The 20775-nt window shown below is 44.8% G+C and overlaps 1 protein-coding gene across 3 annotated transcripts in view; it reads left to right on the forward strand.

Annotated features, from left to right (window-relative positions):
* ELMOD3 (ELMO domain containing 3) overlaps window positions 1-20177 on the forward strand; it is a 21384-nt gene extending 1207 nt beyond the window's left edge. For 2 of the 3 annotated variants that reach the window (XM_081155979.1, XM_081155980.1), the window contains exons 3-13: window positions 1335-1623; window positions 4793-4870; window positions 5357-5426; window positions 8833-8901; window positions 9836-9927; window positions 11135-11258; window positions 11511-11633; window positions 14153-14283; window positions 18265-18341; window positions 18663-18790; window positions 19197-20177. In XM_081155979.1, the coding sequence (XP_081012105.1) occupies window positions 1570-1623; window positions 4793-4870; window positions 5357-5426; window positions 8833-8901; window positions 9836-9927; window positions 11135-11258; window positions 11511-11633; window positions 14153-14283; window positions 18265-18341; window positions 18663-18790; window positions 19197-19396 (1146 nt within the window). In that variant the 5' untranslated portion in view covers window positions 1335-1569 and the 3' untranslated portion in view covers window positions 19397-20177. Of the gene's footprint in view, window positions 1-1334; window positions 1624-4792; window positions 4871-5356; window positions 5427-8832; window positions 8902-9835; window positions 9928-11134; window positions 11259-11510; window positions 11634-13760; window positions 13830-14152; window positions 14284-18264; window positions 18342-18662; window positions 18791-19196 lie in introns of all 3 variants that reach the window. The other variant, XM_081155978.1, reaches the window with a different exon arrangement.
* Window positions 20178-20775: the final 598 nt, after the last annotated feature.

Raw genomic sequence — 20775 nt, forward strand, 5'->3', positions numbered from 1 at the left:
AGCTGGTTCCTGAAGTGCCATGAGTAAGGGGCTCTGCCCTCCTTTTTAAATTACAGTGAGCCAGATGCCCAGTCCAAGAACCTGGAAGTATTCCTGCTCTTGGTTTGAGGAATCAGTGTGACCTACCCCAACAAAGATTCCTGTCTGTGACTGGCAGCCAGTTCTTAGGGAGTCCAGATAATATTACCACAGTGGAGGGCTCATAGAGATGACACCCTCCTTCCTTAGTCACCCTAGTCTGTGAAGTATGATTGTCAGTTGTGTGTAGGCCATCTGTCTATTCTGATCTGGCTTTTTTTTTTTTTAAATAATGGAGGGAGGATGACATGAAGCCCAGATCAAAGGCAGTTTTGTTTTTTTTAAATATGTTTTTATTGATTTTAGAGAGAAAGCGGAAGGAGAGGGATACAAACATAGATGAGATCAGCTGCTTCCTGCATGCCCCATACTGAGGATCGAGTCAGCAACCCGGGCATGTGCCTTGACCGGGAATCAAACTGGCAACCTTTGGGTGCATGGGATGACATTCAGCCAACTAAATCACACTGGCCAGGGTTGATCTGGCTTTTTAAAAATCCTCACCTGAGGATATGCTTCTTTTTTCATTTATGAGAGAGATCGATCACTTGCCTCCTGTACAAGTCCTGAACAGGGATGGAACCTAAAACCTGGGTATGTTCCCTGACCGGGAATTGATTTCAAGACCCTTTGGTGTGCAGGACGATGCTCTAACCACTGAGAATACCAGCCAGGGCTGATCTGACTTTTTGTTGTGACACATCCATGGGTCCAGTTCCCCCATGATGAAGTATAGGCCTGTCCAGCCCTCTTCCTAAGGTGGATGTGGAATGAAAGACTAAGCCAAATGGGCTAAGCAGCTGCAACAGGTACAATATTGGTGACAACTGAAGAAGGCTAGGCATTGTGTTGCATTTTGAGTTTCTACCGTCATAGGAACCAGACATAGTATTATAAGCCCCCAGACCCAAGCCTGAGCACTTCAGCTAAGATCACCCCTCAGGGTGCCACTCATTATCCTCATCCCTTTGATAAGCTCACCCAGATCCCATTAACTTCATTGTCAGAAACAGAACCCCACCACTCACAGTGGTGCTGCTACCTTGTGGATACTAAGAATCCAGCCCTCAGACTCCTGCAGGGTCCCCTTCTTTCCATCCAGTGGCATGGGTAGTAAGAGGTAGGCATTTGGCTAAAGCAGTTTATTTATTCAGAATAAATTTACAGCTGCCTAAAGATTTTAAGAGTTTTTCTCAAGAGGCATAACTGAATGATGAAACCAGTTTTCTCTTTAATTTTTTTTTTTTTTTTTAAAGGGCGGAGGCACCAAGACCTCAGGGACTTCTTTCAGTGCTCACAGAAACCTCCTACACCCTGGTGATGGCACATTGGGACTGTTTTCTTGCTCTAAGTCTGAATGACTGCCAAAAAGGAAGGCAAAAGTAGAGCAGTTGGATCTCTGACTCTGCCCATAGCATCTAATCTCAGACTGAGATTAAACTCCTTTCTGAGCCCAAGGACATAGCTCACTTGAACAAATGATTTTGAGTCATGAGTGAAAAATCTTGCTCTTTCCAGAGTGAGAAAGAATTAAGAGATGGACAGGTAAGCAACCACTTCTTTTTTTTTTTTTTAATATATCTTTATTGATTTCAGAGAGAGGAAAGGAGAGGGGGAGAGAGAGACAGAAACATCAATGATGAGAGAGTCATTGATCAAACCCGCAACCCGGGCATGTGCCCTGACCGGGAATCGAACCCTGATCACCTGGATCCCAGGTCGATGCTCAACTGCTGAGCCACGCCCGGCCGGGCAAGCACTTCTGTTTGGGGAAAAAAGGTGTTGGTTTGGGATACATCATTAATAGTAATAAGAGCATATATCAAGAGAATTTGGAGCTTTATGTTTAGAAAAATGTTTAGGAAAAACCCTCATTATCATTCTCTTTGTTCTATTAGAAGAAGCTTTTTTCACCTCTGGGTCGATGCCTTTCCTGAGAGCTTATTTTCTAAGTGGGTTATGGGATTTGGATTTGAATTTGCTTAGGTGGAAGGAGAATTTCAATGAGGAATCTTCCCAGAAATTTGTACAGTATTTCATCAGTTTGGATTATTACCTTATTGGCCCTTTCTGTCACACACTGCTTGGGCCTGATTATCCTCAGGGCTGTTGGTTCAATGTGACCTGTCTTTGTGTGAACCTTACCTTTCCCATGATTTTTACCAGAAATATATTCTTTTTAGAGAGAGAGGGGGAGAGAAAGAGACATTAGTTTGTTGTTCCACTCCTTTATGCACACATTGGTTGATTCTTGTATGTGCCCTGACCAGAAATGCATTCTTAAATGGAGCCTGTGGGATTTAGTGGCTGGAACTAGGACAAAGCCTTTGCTTTGGGTGCCCAGGAAGATTTCTTCACTGTACTAAGACAGGTGAACTGTATTTCGAAAGGAAAGTCTTTGGATCCTGGAGGGGACTGAACTGGAGAGGAGAAGGAAGGATGAAATGAATCCTGAGTACACAGATCCCTGCAGGGAGTTGTTCAGTATGATGAATCACCAAATATTTTTGATAACATACTTTGTGAATTAGTACTATGTGAATGAATATGGGAAATAGAAAAGAAGTACAGTGGAACCTCAGTTCTCGAACTTAATTCGTTCCAGAAGGCTGTTTGAAAATGGAATCATTTTTTCCCATTAGAAATAATGTAAATTGAATCAGTCCATCCCAGATCCCAAAATTATTCCATTTTAACCTTTCTTATATACAGTATATGTCTAATGTACTGTTTAATCTATAAATAAATGCTTTAAAAACAAAAAGGACATGAAATGTATAGTAAAAAATGAGAATTTAATAATAAGCAACAAAAGCAAAAAAACATGAAAATATTCACAGCACAGTTTCCTGAGATGTTAACAACATGAAGTTTAGTGGTAAACTGACTCATACTTTCTCATTCTTTCCTTTGTTGCCTGAGAGATGCGTGGCTGATCATACAGGTATCAGCGTGAAAGGGTTGTCAGGTTGAGAAGGGAATTGTTCAAGATGGGAGACGTTTGAGAACCAAGGTTTGACTGTGTAAGAGAAGGTCCCTACGCTCAAAGCAGCAGGTTCTGGTTGGGGAGATAGGCTGCTGCAGAGAAACTTGTGGTACATTTAGAAGGGCTTTCAGACTTAGAGAAGTGAGAGACCATTGTAGCCCTGGTTGGTAAGGTAGGCCACCTTGAGGAGATGGAACTAATTTTGAAGGGAACAGAGGACACAGAGAAGTTGGAGGTGGGTGTGTATTCTAGAGGAAAATGACATGACCCCAGGAATAGAAGTGAAAAGAATTGCAACAGTGTGTTCATTGGATTGAAGTGGGAAACACTAGTGCTTAGGCATCATGAGGCCGGTATGGAGGAGTTGGCTCAGCTGTGGTGTGTTTAGGGTGTCCATTCTTGTGTTCCAGGCATAAAAAATCAAAACTGAATTTAAGGAGTGTTAGCAAAAATTCGTAGGAGGGATTAGAGTAATGGGATAATCTGGGATTCCAGGGCCTTGGCTTAAGCAATGATTCCTTTATTAGTTATTGTTCTTTAATTATTATTTTTTATTTTATGTATTTTACAGAACATAATACATTCACATAGTTCAAAATTCAAAAGTACAGAGGATATGCTGTGAAAAAATTGCCTTCTACCCTTGTCCCCTGGCCACCTAGTTTTTATGTTGGAGGCAAAGTTAGTACTTCCTTGGGTGTAATTCTGGAAATAGCCTCTGCAGAGACAAGCAATTATGTTTATGTATTTTTTAAAAATACAAATGGTAAAATAGTGTATATAATCAGCCCTTTGCATTTTTACTTAATATATTGTGATGATTGTTTCATATTGTCCATAAAGCACTTTCTTATTCTTTGTTATGTCTATATAGGCTCTCATTGAGTGGATATGCTTTAATTTATTTAATTAGTTCATTAGTGGACATTTATGGGGTTTTTTACCTTTTTGCTATTATAAACAGTACTACTACGAATGACACTGTAAGCATTTCATTTTGCACATGAATGAGTATATCTGTTAGATGAATCCTAGAATGCAGTTGCAGGCCCAGAATGTACAAAGCATGTATGATTTTGTCAGGTATTGTCAAGCTATAGAGGTGGTAACAATTTACTCTCCAGTATTTGGTCTTTGATAATATCCTAAGTGAAAATATTATCTCAGAGTAGTTTTATTTGACATTTCTCTTGTCATGAGTAAGGTTGAGCATTTTTTCATATGTTTAAGAACTATTTTTGTTTCCTTTTGTGTTAAACTGTCCATATCTATGTCTGTTTTTCTACTGGGTTGGGTTTTTTTTCCTTACTGGTTTATAGGACTAATTTTTAACGTATTAGGTAAATTAGCCCTATTTTGGTGATATGAGTTGCAAAAAGTTGGCCATGTGGCTTTTTTAAGCTCTAATAGGGGAAAGGTTTGGCTGAGCAAAAAGGCCAAAAGTGAGGGAACTGCCTCACTGAACTTCACTTATTTAGAGCCCTGAGACCTTTAACAAAGCCAGGAAATCTGTATAAGATTTTTGAGATAACATTAACTCATCTTTTTGCAGTTTTTCTTAAAACTAGATTAAACAGGGGCTTTCCCTTGTAGTATTCCCTGTAGTTAACTTCTTAGGAGTTCATCCATTTGTGTGTGTGTGTGGTACTGGCAAAAGGTGTGACATTTAAACTGTAATCTTTGGGGGCTGACATGTGCCTGGGAACCTGACTCTGGTTTGTCTTTCAGGTTGATAGTGTGTCTGCTGGGAACTCTCCACCATATGACAAGGACAACAGTGCTCTTCTGGCTTTCAGAGGAATTCATGTACATATTGCCCACACCTTAGTACCTCTGCCAATACAAGTTTTTGTTGCATGCTGCTGTGTAGTGCCAGGAACCCATGACACAGGATGGCATAGATCCTGCCCTCCAGAAGCTCACACTCAGGAGAAGGGGTGTGGGGCACAAACAAGCAAAACAACCTCTAATAAAATAATTGCTATAGTGAAGCAGAATATAAGGTGCAACTGTAATACCAAAGGCACACCACAGTCTCAGCTGAGTTGTGTGAATTTTTGATAGTTTACTATTCATGGAAGGCATATACTTCCCCACATCACCCAACCTCTACATCATAGCTGAAGTTTTCCAGGTGCCTCTCTTTAAGAATGGCTTTAATCTACCCATCAGGGTAGACTAGATCCTTCTGGCCTCCAATTTGAAGGACATTCAGTACAATGGGTAGGATGTGCTTGTGTGGTTGGGGGGACATTGATTCTACCCTGACACTAAAGATCACTGCCCCTGCAGATCTCAGATTTGAAGAACCACAGCATCCTCCGGTCCCTGACAACAGAAGCTAATGGATGGGCAACAGGCGGTAAGGTCCACTTCAGGGCCCTTGGAGCCTGGGTGGGGCCCAAGTCAGAGCTCTCTGTGGACCTGATATTCATCATTTGAATTTCTCACTACTTGTCCCACAGAATTTTGTAGATTTATCATTATTCAGGGAAAATTTGAATCAACCTGGAGGAGTCACAAGATCTGAGTTCTAATCTAGCTCCACTAGCCCTGCTAGTGACTTACTGTGTGCCTTTGGGCAAATCATATAATCTCTGTGTCTACAATGGAAATATTAATACTTCCTTTATCCTTAAAAAGATAACAATGATAATGAAATAAGACAGTATATGCAAAAAGGCTTTGAAAAAGCATCCTATTTTATCTGCTTTACATGGTTCTTTCCTATATTACAGGATGGGACAAAAGTAGGTTTACAGTTGTTTGTGTGGAAAAATAATACAATAAATAGTAATATAAGAATAAACTCTGTGTTTCGAGTACTCTTAACTGTAAACCTACTTTTGCCCCACCCTGTATATTTAAAGCTCATTCCACAGAAAGACACCCTCACCAATTCAGAAACACCAGTTCTGGAGTCATACAGCTTTGATTTAGGTACTGGCTCTCACCTTGCAGCTAGTTAGTTAATCTTTCTAACCCTCACTTCTCATCTGTAGAATGGATTGTACCAGAACAGGTATGATGGGGATTTTAAAAGGATTAAATGAGATAATGTCAAGGGCTTAGCATGCAGAATGTAAATCACGAAGAGAACTTGTTGATATGTATTGTTATCTTTACATTCTGCAAACTGAAATTTTAATCTCCAAAAATAGGGGGCTTATTAAAAATATTCCAAGGTAGAGAAATTATTTGGAAGTCGATGAAATGTCTTTTAATAGCATTTTGTTACCTTAAATTAAAAAAATATTTTATATTTCAGTACCACTGGCATTATGTGCCCGATATTTTTAATTGTATTAAACAATTACAATTTATTTTGAGATTGCTCTCAGCTAATTTAAAGCAGTAGGCTGACTAAATCAGCAGTGATGTTTACTAGGTGAATAAGTGGAAGAGAGCCTAAAGAAAGAGGCAGTTGAAAAAAGGAAAAAAGACAGAAAACCATACTAATGTGTTTATTATCCTGAAAACTTCTGTTTTGCCTCTATAATCTTCTGTTGGTGGAAATTAGTATTCATGTAAGTATCATCTTCAGATGGGGAAGGAGTCTACCTGATTCCAAAAGGAAAGGAAAGACACTCTTCCACAGTTTGTGCTCTTTGTCTCCAGTTTATAGGCCCCAGATTGCAGTTGCTAGTTGGGACCTGTACTTTCTTTTTATTGATTGATTGATTGATTTTTTTGAGAGAGAGAGAAACATCAATTTGTTGTTCCATTGCATTCATTGGTTGATTCTTGTATGTGCCCTGACTGGGGATTGAACCTTCAATTTTGGAGTATTGGGATGACACTCTAACCAACTGAACTACCTGGCCAGGGTGAGACCTGTACTTTCGGTTGACTAATCTGCTGTCACAGCAAATTTCTACACCCTTGCTGGTGACATTTCTGCTCCTTGATCACAGTCTTTGATTGAGTTATTTGTTGGTGAGTTGTGTGGGGTGAAAGATCAGTCAGGTTGCTTGTAATGAGGATCTGAAGTGTGAAGAGTCAGTAAACCTGGGTGTAAGTGAGAAATGAAGGGTGAGGAGCCCCTCTTTAGCGTCTTAATAAGCATTCATTGCTGCTGTTCCACTCTTCTCTTTTTGTTCAGCCACTTTGTCCCTCCTTTTTATCTCCCAAGGGTCCAGCATGCAGGGAAATGAGGGAAGTGTTTTGTTTGTTTTTTACCATTCATGGTTAAGTATTCTGTAGTCTGTTGAAGTTATCCATCTTGGAAGCCCTGAGGTTCTGTGTCTGCTGCCCCACCTAGAGTTTGCGGCTGGCAAGACTGAATTTCCCAGAGATCCAGACATTTAGGACTCTGAACCCATCTCATCTGCCACCACTATTCATTGCCCTGCTAGACCCAAGCCCATGACTCTGTCTTTAACACTAGCTACATGTATTGAGCGTTTTCCTTTGGCCCACATACTCCCCAAAGAATTCGAAGAGTTACATCATCGTCACAGGAGTCCCATGATTGATTACAGATGGTTAAGTAACTCCCCCAAAGGAAAAGAGCTAGTAAGTGGTGGAGATGAAACATTCATGAACTGTAAACTCTAGAGCCGGGATGGGGAACTTTTTTTCTGCCAAGGGCCAGTTGGATATTTATAACATCATTCATGGGCCATACAAAATTATCAACTTAAAAATTAGCCTGCTATATTTGGTCAAACATTTAATTGAATTTATTGAATTTTTAGCCCCACCTGCAGTTGCCTGGGCTGGGCCAGACCAAATGATACAACCTGAGGGCCGGACATTCCCCACCCCTGCTATAGAGTGTGCTCTCAGGAACTAGCAGCTACTGCTTCCCAGCTGCTTTCTCTTCCTCATTACCCAGTAGTGTTTTGAGGTTTTGATAGAATTTCATTTAATTAGCAAGTATATTTTCACAACAGTGTATTGTCATGTGATGTTCTCAGCCAAGAGTTCGAGGCAGAGAGGAACTGTCCTAAACTGCTTTACCACTGAGGCTGGAGGGATCATGATTTTTGGTATTTAACTGAAGTCCAGTCATCCTTTCCACTATTTGTTGAAGTCCTCCACAGCAAATGGGAAAAGCCAGTGACAGGACACACCACTGGCAATTTGGGCTAGAGAGCAACAGCTGTGGTTTGGAGAAAAGGGCCATGTAGTGGCTATAGAGAGCTGTTTTTCTTCTGCTTTTTCCCCCCTTTTGTTGAGCTTTCATTCACTCATCAAATGTTTGTTGAGCAAGTATCATGTGTCAGGCACTATGCTAGGTTCTAGAGAGCCCTGCCCTCATGTAGCTCAGTGCAGTGGGAAAGATAGTCACAACACTGCGATGAGGCATCCAGGTGAGGGTGAAATCAGAATTAACTGCAGGATGAGAAGGAGCTACACCAGAAGGGGTTGGAACTGATGGCAAGAGCACCTGGGGTACTGACAGTCAGCAGAGGGAGAGCAGTCTGTGCCACGGCACTGAAGGTGGGAAGTATAGAGAAACTTTAGCTATTCTGTATGTCCTAGGGCAGAGCTAAAGAGGTATAAAGGGTCCAGATTGTGAAGATACTTAGATACTGTAGTGAACACTTGGGTTATACCTTAAGAGTTATGGAGAATCCCTGGTGGGTTTTGACCAAGGGGGCCACGAGAGGACATCAGATCTCCCTTTCTAAAATCTCACTCTGGCAGCCGTGTGAAGAGGGTATCTGAGGGCAACAAGACCCAGGGCAGGCAGATAAGGCTGGGAGCTGACAGTAACCCAGACCACCCAGATCTCAGAGGGTCTCCTTTCCTCACTGTTGCAGTTGTGAGCCCAGAGGTGCTCAGAGCCCAAGAAGAATGGGAAGCTGTGAACAGCATCCAGCCAGAGACAGGTAACTGCAAGAATGGCACTATCTCCATACAATCTGCTACTGGTAAAGGTACTGTCCACATGTGAGGCTCATGTTTCTGTGACTGGGATTAGGAGACAGACTTCCTGAGTCTTCTTATTTTAGCTGTGTGACATTGAATAAAATCTCTTTCCAAATCCAAAGATGACATTCTGGAGGAAATGGGAATAAATGCCATGGGGGAAGGGCTGCCATCTACCCGACCTTGAGAGATGACAGGGAGGACATTGGCCTGGGTCAGCTTCTGTAGGGTGATGAGGTTAGGTATAAGGATGGAGGCAGGAGCCAGGGCCCTGCATAAGGTTGAGCAGGTTGTTCACTCTACAAGGAAATCCCTGGAGTTGAGGGCTGAAGCCATCTGCTGGAAGGCTCTGAGGGCTTGATAAAAACTCTCACATCCCTTTCTGAGAGTTATAGGAAAGCAGAACTAGGACCCATATCTAGCTTGAGCCCTGGAGAGATGTTATTGTTAAATGACAAGTTAATTCCCTGTGGACTGGAACAAAGAATGGAGAGGGGGTCATCCATATACAGATTGTGAGAAGGGGCAAAGTAGAAATTAGGAAAGACCTCTAGGCAAACCTGTGGCATGTGCTTATGTGGGTACTTACTCTAGTCAGTGACTTGCCCCCTCACAGATGAGTGGAATTTAGGGAACCCTGAGGGGCAGACCTATCCATGCTCACTGCATACGTCGGCTCAAGCTGCTGAACAGCCCAATTCGAAAGGGGAGTTGGCCCAGCAAATTACGCCAGCCCCTTGAAAGAGGATTGGTTGTAATAGCTTTGGGTGTCTGATGTTGATAGCTGGAAGCCAGTTCTGGGCTTAGGGGTGACAACTGGAAGGCCTCAGTGAATGGTTGCTGACACAGTGACTACTGTTACAAATCCTGGGGTGTCTTCCTCTTTTGCCACAGGGAACCAGACCAGCTCAGACCAGCCTGGGCAGCTGATCTCCTTCAGTGAGGCCCTGCAACATTTCCAGACTGTAGACCTCTCCTCCTTCAAGGTATGACAGTAGAGAGGTTTGGTATCTCAAGCAAAGCACCTTCTTCCCAGGAGCCAGGTTTCTATCCCACCAGGATAGGGCACTGGGCAAGTAAGATGGAAGCTTCCAGTTGAGGGTGCTACCTCACTTAAAAAAAGTCGTGGGGCACAGGATCATGGTGGCCAAAGACCTGTGTTTCATGGAGAGCCCCAATGGCCTTTCTGGGACTGTGCCCCAGATCTCCCGTGGCCCTGTCATACAGAGGTCCCCATAGCTGCTCCCTGTTCTTCCCTCTTAGGGATGGGGAGGTCTGGAATCAAATGCTAGGTAGTTCCTTGGGGAAGCAAGACAGCTTGCCCAGAGAGCTGAGTAATTAATTCATGGCTAATGTAGGAAAATCTTCCATTTTCTCAAGGTATCAGGAACTCCCTAGGAATGTAAAAAATATGTAAGATTGGGAAAAGAAAGAATATTGAGAATAAAAGCTGGCAAGCTTTCTGGAACATCTTGAGTAACCAGTAGAGTTTAGAGGAATGTGATTGCAGATCTTCTACCTTAATCTGGCTCAAGAGAGAGGCTGAAAAGACAGGAATCAGGTTGCTAGAAGTTACCCAAGTTTGTTTTAAGGCAGGTGGCAGTGGCCCTTAGCAATAAGTCCGCATGACCTGATTTAGGAAGTGCTGGTTGTGGTAGTGGCAGAGACTTTAGCTCCGCTCAGAGGTATCTAGCTCCATAAAAAGTCTCCACTAAACTCCCATCCCCACTGGCTCTCTCATCCTGGAATTTGAGAATGCTGTTAGACTTTATAAATTATGTCCTTTGTGAAAAGAGACAGAGACAAACATACAAAGGCTACGCAGAAGCAGCCCTGCTGAAAAACCTAGTCTGGTGGTTGTGGGACCACATGGGGGATTCCCCACAGCCAGTCAATGGAATAGCTAGTTCTGGAAGAGCCCAAAGGACCAAATGTAGACAACTGACAGATAATGCCTATGCTTGGGGACATCTCTCTCTGTTTACAAAGAACCTGGGAGCTGGGAGAGCCTGTCTCCAGAGATTCCAGAGATGCTTCATAGTTTCTTCCCTCTTTCCCTGGCCTGGAGACCAGCCACTTAATTAGGGGATCTACTTCTTTGTGCAAGAATGGTCTCTGTACTCAGCCCAATGACAAGTTCATTAAAGCAGGTGAACCCTACACATTACCCATTACCTGCAACTTTCTCCCCAGAAAAGAATCCAGCCAACAATTCGAAGGACTGGGCTTGCTGCCCTCCGGCACTGCCTCTTCGGTCCTCCAAAGCTCCACCAGGGTCTCCGTGAAGAAAGGGACTTGGTCCTCACTATTGCTCAGTGTGAGTGCACTGGTGCTGCAACAGAGCAGGTGCTGCATATGAGGTCAGGCAGAGTGCACTGTTTGCCTACCCTGTTACTAAGCCTCACCCAAGGGTCTTGCATTTTCTATGCTGGCGTGGGGAGCAGGAACTGAGGGGTAAAAGTCTGGGAGAACAGGGTGTCTTGAGTACAGTCTAGATCTACCTTGAGAAGCACTCAAGTCCTCTCCTGAAGGGCAGTCCAACAGAGAGCATGGGTGTGTTTTGGAGCAGGTGGCCTGGATAGCCAAGACCCAGTGCATGGCCGAGTCCTCCAGACCATCTATAAGAAGCTGACTGGCTCCAAATTTGACTGTGCCCTCCAAGGAGATCACTGGGAAGATCTGGGCTTTCAGGGTAAGAGAGGAACGGTTCATCTTCTTTTTCTGGACCCCTGATTCCAGGACTAGAGTGAGATCCCAGGGTCTCCCTGTCATGCCATCACCATGAGACAGGATGTCTGGGAAAGCATTCCAGGAAGAGGGTAGAGCAAATGCAAAAGCCCTGACAAGCATGACTCTGTTAGAGAAATAGTGTGGCTGAAGTGGAGAAGAGGGCAATAGAAAGGTTCACTTGTGGTCTTGCAGACCATTGTAAAATACTCTAAGTGAGGTGGAAGCCATTGAGTGATATGATTTGAAATCTGGTTTTTTCTTTTTCCTCTTTTCCATTAATATTGATGAATATTGATTTTATTTTATTTTTGAGTGAAACAAAATGATTTCACCTGCTTTTGGATTGTGCTACCTTTTTTCAAAATCATGCAAAATTATACTTGCATAGAATAGGAAAATATCTTAATTTTAAAGGAAACTTTATATGCCCATAATTAATTGACAGTCTGTTGGCACTGATAATAATGCTTAAGTCCCTTTTTCCTCCCTCATATGTAATTGTCTTAAATATTTCCTCGTATATGTCGAAAATCACATGAGTGTTTGATTTTTGTGTCAGCCATTAAACAACTTAAAAATCTCAAGAGGAGGAGCAAAGTCCGTTGTATTTACGCATATATTTACTCTTTCCACTGTTCGTTCTTCCTTTCTGATATTCCAGGATACCTTCTTTTATCATTTCCTTTCTGTTCAAAACATTCTTTAGCCATTTTCTTACGTAGGTCTCCTGGGGATAGATTCTCTTAGTTTTCCTTCATCTGAGAATGACTTGATTTTTCCTCTACTCATAAAGGGTATTTTCTCTGGATATAGACTTCCAGATTGACAGTTCTTTTTCAGCACTTGAAAAGTGTGCTATCTCCGTTTGGCCTTCATGGGCTCCTGCCATTTGAATTATTTCTGCCTGATAGTTAAGTTGTTTTTCTCTCTGTTTTTTTGGTGTTTAGTTTGCAGCAGTTTGATGATGATGTGTCTTGCTTGGTGTGGATATCTTTCAGTTTATTCCATTTAGGGATTGCTTAGTTTCTTAGATCTGTAGGTTTATGTCTTTTGCCAAATTTGATAAATTATCATCCATTATTACTTTGAGTACTTTTTCAGCACCACACTTTCTCCTCTCTTGTGGGACTCTGATGACACAAATGCTTCGTTTTTGTTATTGTTCCACAGGTCCCACAGGCTCTGTCCATAGCTCATAGATCTCTGAGGTACTGTTCATTTTGTTTTGTTTTTTCCTCTCTGTTGTTCAGATTAGTTAATTTAAATGGTTCCATCTTCAAGGTCACCGATTCTTTCCAGTTATCTCTGTTCTGCTGTTGATCCCATCCAGTGAGTTTTTAATTTTAGTTATGTTTTTAGTTCTAAAGTTTCTGTTTGGTTCTTTATATCTGATACTTCTTTACTGAGACTTTCAGTTTTTCATTTCTTTTCTAAGTGTGTTAGTAATTTCTTACTAAAGGCGTTTTTATGATAGCTGCAATGGTAGTTTTCTATTGTTGCTGCAACAAATTACTGCAAGTTTAGTAGCTATAACAATACAAATTGGTTAGTCCTGTAGTTCAGAAGTCTGAACCAGGTCTCACTGGGGTAAGATGAAGGTGGCAGCAGAGCTGCATTCTTTTGGGGGACTTCAGGAGAGAATCTGTTTTCCTTTCTTTTTTCTAGAGGTTGCCTGCATTCCTCCTTCATAGCATCTCTCTGAGCCTGATTCTGTTCTCATATCTCTTTTTCTGCCTCCCTCTTTCACTTTTTACATTGGGCCCACCAGATAATCCAGGGTAATCTTCTTATCTACTAATTAGCAACTTTAATTCTACCTGCTTCTTAATTGCCCCTTGGCCTGCAACATTACAGATACATAGGTTCTGGGGATGAGGACCGGCATCTTTGGAGGGGCCATTATTCTGCCTACAGCACCTGCTTTAAAATCATCAGATAATTCCAACCTCTCTGTTATCTCAGTGTTGCTATCTACTGATTGTCTTTTCTCACCCAAATTGAGATTTTTCTAGTTCTTTAACAAGTGATTTTTTAATTGTGTCCTGGACATTTTGGGTATTGTGTAGTAAGACTCTGGATCTTCTTTAAGTCTTCTATTTTAGCAGGCCTCCGCTGATACTGAGCCAGGGGGGAAGGGGTGTCACCTCATTACTGCCAGGTAGGAAACCCAGTTACCCCACTTGGCCTCCACTAATACCACTGGCTGGGAAGGGCAGGGGTGTCTCATTACTGTTCCCATGTAGCCTCCACTGACATCCATTTCACTTCCACTGACTCTCCCAGAGTGGATGGAGGGCTACTTAGCACCGGGAAAGAATAAAGCCTCACTTTTCTGACTGCCCTGCTAAGGGGCATCTTGTTACAGTCAGAGGAAGCCTAGGTTCTCCACTTGGCCAATAACTAAGTCATTGAAGCTCACAGGAGGAGGAATTTCATTATTGTTCCCCATCACCCTCAATTTCCTTATGGTTTCTGTTATAGGAGCAAATCCAGCCACAGACCTGAGAGGAGCGGGCTTCCTTGCCCTACTGCATCTGCTGTACCTGGTGATGGACTCAAAGACCTTGCTGATGGCCCAGGAGATTTTCCGCCTGTCTCATCACCATATCCAGGTGGGGCTTTGGCAGAAAGCCAGCAGAGAGGGCTGTGGAGCTAGGACCTGGGCACAGGGCTCTTTGAGAAGCCAGCGGGCTTCATGGGTAAATATCTCTAATTGCTGAGAGCTCTAGGAGGGCTGAGGCAAACCAAGAATGGTCTCCCCTGTCAGTGCTGGAATCTGAGCTCTATAACTCATTAGCATTTGTTTCAAGCATTGCCTCAATTCCCCAGAGCCTCGGTTGCCTCATCTTTTGAATGGAAATCATGGAAACCTCAGCTGGATGGTTGGGAAAATTAAAGGAGATGATGTACAAAAGCACTGGGCACAATTGTGATGTTAGTGTTTCTACTCGCCACCCTCTCTGAGGAAATACCTGAGCCTGAAGGAGGAGAGTCCACCTTTGTGTGCCCCATAGAAGAATGTTTGCCTCCAAGGGTCAGGTGACACGTGGAGTTACTGACAGGCCAGAAGTGGCTTCTGTAGCCCTCAGTCTCTGTCCAGGCCTGCTCTCTGGGCTTGGGTTTGATGGTTTTCCCAGTTAGTAAAAGGTGGTAGGTAGTCCCTCCATTTTAGAAAATGAATTTGACCTGTTTCTTGCCATGCATCTCCCAGATTTGTGAGACCTGGAATTCATTAACTAAATATTCAGCACCTCTTGTGCTAGTTATTGCTGTTGATGCTTGAGACACATCAGTGAGCAAAAGACAAAGATACTTTCAGCAGAGAAGACAAGACAGTAAGCATAACACATAATACATTATAGGATATGTTAGAAGGTGATGAGTGCTAAGGAAAAAGCACAGGTGGGGTGAGGTTTGGAGAATGTGGGGTGGGGGGGTACTGTATTTTATGGGGTGGTCAAGGTTAGCTCTCATGAGAGGGCGAGACTTAAACCAAACCTTGAAGAGGTGAAGATGTTAGCCAAGCTGGTTTCTGGGGGAAGAGTATTCCATACAGAGGGAGCAGCTACAGCACAGGGCCTGAGGAGACAGTGTGTCTGGCATGTGAAGGAATAGCAGGGAAGCCAGCTGGAGCAGAAGAAAAATGGGAAGGCAGTAGGAAAGGAGGTTGGAGGGTAACAGGGACCAGATGATGTAGTGCTTGGTAGGTATGATAAGGACTTTTGATTTTTCCCTGAGCAAAATGAGGGTTTTCAGCAGCTTGGAACACATGATCCAGCTAAAATTTTTTAAATGGATCCTATGAGCTGCCATATTGAGAATAGTCTAGGGCAGCAATTTTCAACCATTACCGTTAAGAATTTTTTTAAAAAAATATATCTTTATTGATTTCAAAGAGAGGAAGGGAGGTGGAGAGAGAGATAGAAACATCAGTGATGAGAGAGTCATGGAGCTGCCTCTTGCATGCCCCTCATTGGGGATCGAGCCTGCAACCCAGGCATCAAGGCTGTAACCCAGGCATGTGCCCTGACTGGGAATCGAACTGCAATCTCCTGGATCATAGGTTGATGCTCAACCGCTGAGCCACACTAGCAGGGCAGCACAAGAATTTTTAAAACATGCCATTCCTATTTAGTCAGGGGCACCTACTTAGGCTGGTGCTGTGCTTAGTATTTTGCATATGTGGTCTAAATTACTCCTTAGAACAGCTCTGTGAGATAGGTTGTGGGATAATAGAAAATGTAAACCATAGATAATAAAACCTATCTTGTAGAATTTTTGTAATGATTATCACCTTGACTCCATCCAGCATGGCACTTGTATCAGGGTCCCCAGGAGCCCCCAGGTTCTGATTCACTGGGAGGACTCACAGGACTTGGCAGTGAGTCGTACTCACAGTTAGATTTAGTACAGCCAAAGCAAAATCAGCAATAGGAACAAGTGCAGGGAACAAAGTCCATAGGAAACCAGGTGCGAGCTTCCAAGAGTCCTCTCCCAGTGGAATCACACAAGACACACTTAATTCCTCCAGCATCAAATTGTGCAACAGATGAAATGGTGCCAACCAGGGGAGCTCATTAGAAATTCAGTACCTAAGGTTTTTATTGAGGGCTGGTCATTCAGGCCCCATCTGTCTAGCATATACCAGAATTGCAGAATCACAGAGGGAAAGCAGGTGTTTAACATAAACTATATTATTTGCACAAAGAGTTTAAGCACAGTGAGTCATCCTGAGGGAATGGTGAGAGTCTCTTGAAATCCAAGTTCCCAGATGCCAGCCAAGGGCTAACCTTGTACATAGGCCTTTCTAAGGACAGCAGCCTCAGGCCCACTGTATTAATGCAAAGTGTATTTCCTTTTTGATTTTGAGAAATAGGAAAGCTGAGTCTCATAGAATTTGGGTTGCCTTCCTGAGGACATACAGCTAGCAGGTGGCCAGGCCAAGATCTGGAATCCAGGTGACATGGAAGACCCTGAGAAAAATCTTTGTGGAACCAGAAGGTTCCTCTATAGTTCGGTCTGTGCTGTCAAAACCTTCTGCAGTGATGGAAATACTCAAGATCTGCACTGTCCAATACAGCAGCAAAGCACAAGTAGCTACTGAGCACTTGAAATACTGCTAGGATGACTAAGAGTTGCTTTTAAAATTTTATTTATTTATTTATTTATTTAAATATATCTTTGATTTCAGAGAGAGGAAAGGAGAGGGAGAGAGAGAGATAGAAACATCAATGATGAGAGAGTCATTGATCAAGCCCACAACCCGGGCATGTGCCCTGAGCGGGAATCGAACCCCGATCACCTGGATCCTAGGTCGACGCTCAACTGCTGAGCCATGCCCGGCCGGGCTAAAATTTTATTTAATTTTCAATTAATTTAAATAGGTACATGTGGCTAGTTGCTATCATACTCAGCAGCACAGTACATCATAACGTAATGAGTTTTCTTCCTGGGGGAAGTAGATGGGATGAAGAGACCGACTCCTGTTCTACGCTACGGAGTGCACTGACCTGTGGGTCACTCTCAGTGGATGCCCTTGTGAGTGTGTAACAGTGCAAACATGTAATATCTGCGAATTCCCTGCAAAAAGCTTTCCTTTGCTTACTTTTGTGTGCGTTGTTGTTATTAAATAGGAAGGAATTTGGTCCTCTAAAAATAAAGCATTGAGGTGGACCCTGCAAGGGAGTCTGGGGCTCATCCTGGTGAAGTGCCCGGCTGGACTTCATGCTTTCCCCTCTCAGTAGTTTGGCCTGCACAGCTGGTTCTCAGCCTCTCTGTTACTGAGAGATGGGCTGGCCAGCAAGTCAAGGCTAACTTTCCAATTACTGGCACCTTCTCTGGCTGATTTGGGATGAAGTACTTATGAACAGTCAAATAACCAGAAGCCTAGAGAAGGGAGGAAGAGATTTGAAGAACCTATATAGTTAGTTAGATACCTGGGCCTCACTCTCTTGTGTTTATCCTAACCCCAGGGGGCATTCGTTGTGGTCCATGGGTGGCACATAGGTAGCTCTGGGGGAGGCCAAGGAGAGCTAATGGGTCGGGATGTTGAAGAGGCAGGAGAGCTCTCCCAGGGGTTATGCAAACCAGCTTTGGAGTGAATTAACCTAGTTGGAATCCTGGTTGCACTGCCATAGGAAGGATTTTTTTTTTTAATCCTTACCCGAGGATATTTTTTCCATTGCTTTTCCAGAGAGAGTGGGAGGGAGAGAAAGAGAAAAACATCGATGTGAGAGACATTAATTGGTTGCTTCATGCTTGCGCACCAACCAGGGCCCGGGATTGAGGCTGCAGCCGAGGTACATGCCCTTGGACGGAATTGAACCCGGGACCCTTCAGTCCACGGGCCAACGCTCTAATCACTGAGCCAAACCAGCTAGGGCAGGAAAGATATTTAAGGTCACCAAGCCTCAGTGTCCTCATCTGTAAGATGGGAAGAAGATCCCTGTGAAAATCAAGTATAAGCATCCATAATATTGCTACTGCTGGGCTATGACTTGTTATCGCCTGCAGGCCAGGCTAGGCTGTGGAAGTCGGGAAACACAGAGGGCAAGACGTAGGTTGCCACTGACCTGGTACCACTTCCATTCCAGCAATTCCCCTTCTGTTTGATGTCCGTGAATATCACCCGCATTGCAATCCAGGCCTTAAGAGAGGAGTGTCTCTCCAGGTGAGTCCCCACACTTACTCCCCCACCACTACCTCCTGCCCCCCACCAGCTGAATAGAGGGACCCAGCAGAGCCTGGTTCCCTCCCTGCGTGTCTCATTCTCCCCAGCTTTCTTCCCCACCTGCAGGCTTCTGTGGGCACTAGGCAAAGTCCCCATGCACCACCAGTACGAGTGGTGCATCCTAGCCCATCCCTCCTCCCCAGCCCTGACCTCAGATGTAAAGGCTGCCTGGGGAATGGCTCCCCTGGGGGAATAGTTGGGGAGGGTGTCCAATGTCAGCCTTTGTCCACTGCTGAGCTGATCACCTCCCTTATCCTGCAGGGAGTGCAATCGGCAGCAGAAGGTGATCCCAGTGGTGAACAGCTTCTATGCCGCCACTTTCCTCCACCTCGCTCATGTCTGGAGGACGCAGCAGAAGACCATCTTAGATTCAGGCTTTGTCCTCAAAGGTATGCTCTTTCTCCCGGGAGGCCTAGCTCCAGAACTCCTGGTGTCTGCAGGCCCAGCGACCTCAGAGTGGTGGCTACACTGGTTTTGGCTGCGGTTCCCTTCCAGCCCACCCTCTGGAGCTAGTTCTTTCTCTGCCACCCTCTCCCCGCTTTCTGCACTTAAACCTACGGTGATCATATTTTCTGAATCAAAAGCTGGGTCGGACAGTAGACTATTCAAAGTCGCAGTTGCCCTCGACAAGGTAGTGTGTGTGTTCCCTGTGGTCTCTCTGGTTCCTTGATCTCCTTCTGTGATAAGTGCCCCATCTTGGAAGTCTCCTTCACCTTTTCTTCATAGGATCTGGGCTGGGGGTACTCCTTAGAGCTGCTAGGTCCTGGACTGTGTTCCCAATGCTCTCTTTTCCAGACTTGGAAGTGTTGGCCAAGAAGAGCCCAAGGCGGCTGCTCAAGACCCTGGAGATCTACTTGGCTGGAGTATCGAAGGCACAGACCTTGCTGGGAGCACAGAAGTGCTGTGAGGCACCAGCCCCTCACTCCAAGGATCTCACCTTCACAGGCGTGTGTGACCTGCCACCACCCTCATCTGAAGGCACATGGCTGGTCTGATCATCCAAGGCTGACTGATAGACTGAAGGGCTGGGCCACAGGGGTTTCAGAGGGCATATGGCAAATGTGTCAAGAACACCGTGGCTGGGCCAAGCCCCTTCACACCTCAGCAGAAGGGACGTAGGAAGCTCCTGGGCCTGGTTTGGGGAACCAAGGATCCTCATCCTCATGAGACATCGGGAGCAGTTAGACTTGACCCACTCTCTGCAGATCTGCCTCCAGAGCAAGAACTTTGCTGTCATCTTAGCTGGGCTATAGCTCACCAAGTTGGGCTCCAGGTTATCTTGATGAGAGTGAATAGATTGTGAGGTGGGAGAGTCCCATCAGGATGTTCCACATGCCCCCACATTGAAGGACGTTCCCAAGTAGGGCTTTCAGGCCCCTGGTGGTCCTAAGACAGGGACCAGACAGGGACATATAGTAGTTAGAATAGCAGTGGCAGCAGCCAACAGGGGGCAGCATGAACCAGAGCAAGATACCTGAGGCCGCAGCTGGGACTGCCTTCCTCTCCTCCACCCACCAGGCCAGCATCAGGGCCCCTGTGGGGTTTCTGGCCTTGTGTTTATCCCACTCTCATCTCTCTAGTCTCTCCTCCCCCGTTTATGATACAGAACAGGGCCTTGGGCTATGTCTCCATTGCTGCCGACCTAACTGCCTACCAGCTGGGCTTCCCCCATGGAGGCTGTGCAGTTCCCATCAGAGATGTTTTTCTAGCCTGGTAGAGGGAAGGAGGAAATTCACTCATCAGCAGTTATTGAATAAAATAATCGTTCTGGGTTAAGGGTGCCACGTGTTTTCCTCTAAGACAAGCCTTGTGCCTTCCTGGGGCCCTGTTAGAGCCAGGCACTCTAACCGGGGGAAGGCACTGGTCATGGGCTCCAGGAGAGGTTGCTCTGCCCTTGCTAAACTCCCCGAGTTCATGTGATATCCACCTGCACTTGTAGGTCCAGAGACTCTTGAATACTCTTGCCAGTGGGCGAGGTGACCCTGGCTTTTGTTAAGATTGACTAGTGTGAAGCATCCATTGGGTTTTTCCTACATTTGTTTCTGGGGAAGCTGGCTCTGTTGCTCCATTCACAAAAGGGCCTCCAGGTATCCTGAGCTGGGGAGGGGAGTGGGCCGGCGAGAGCCCCACTACACTGCCCTCCTGTCCTCTGCCCTCAAGTAGAGCCGCGGAAGACCACTCTAGCCCCTGCAGGCCTCTCCAAGTCTGACTCTCTGGAGGTAGGGCCGGCACAGAGGTGGGGATGGCACACAGCCGCCGCCCCCCCCCCCCCCCCCCCCCCCCCGTAGGGAAGGGTACTTGTCAGCAGGATGCCTCAGGGGTGGGGGCTGGTATGGACCCTGCAGTTTGCCTGTGTCATCTTTGCTCAACCTGA

Source organism: Miniopterus schreibersii (genome assembly GCF_964146895.1).
Source record: "Miniopterus schreibersii genome assembly, chromosome: 13".
Lineage (NCBI taxonomy): Eukaryota > Metazoa > Chordata > Mammalia > Chiroptera > Miniopteridae > Miniopterus > Miniopterus schreibersii.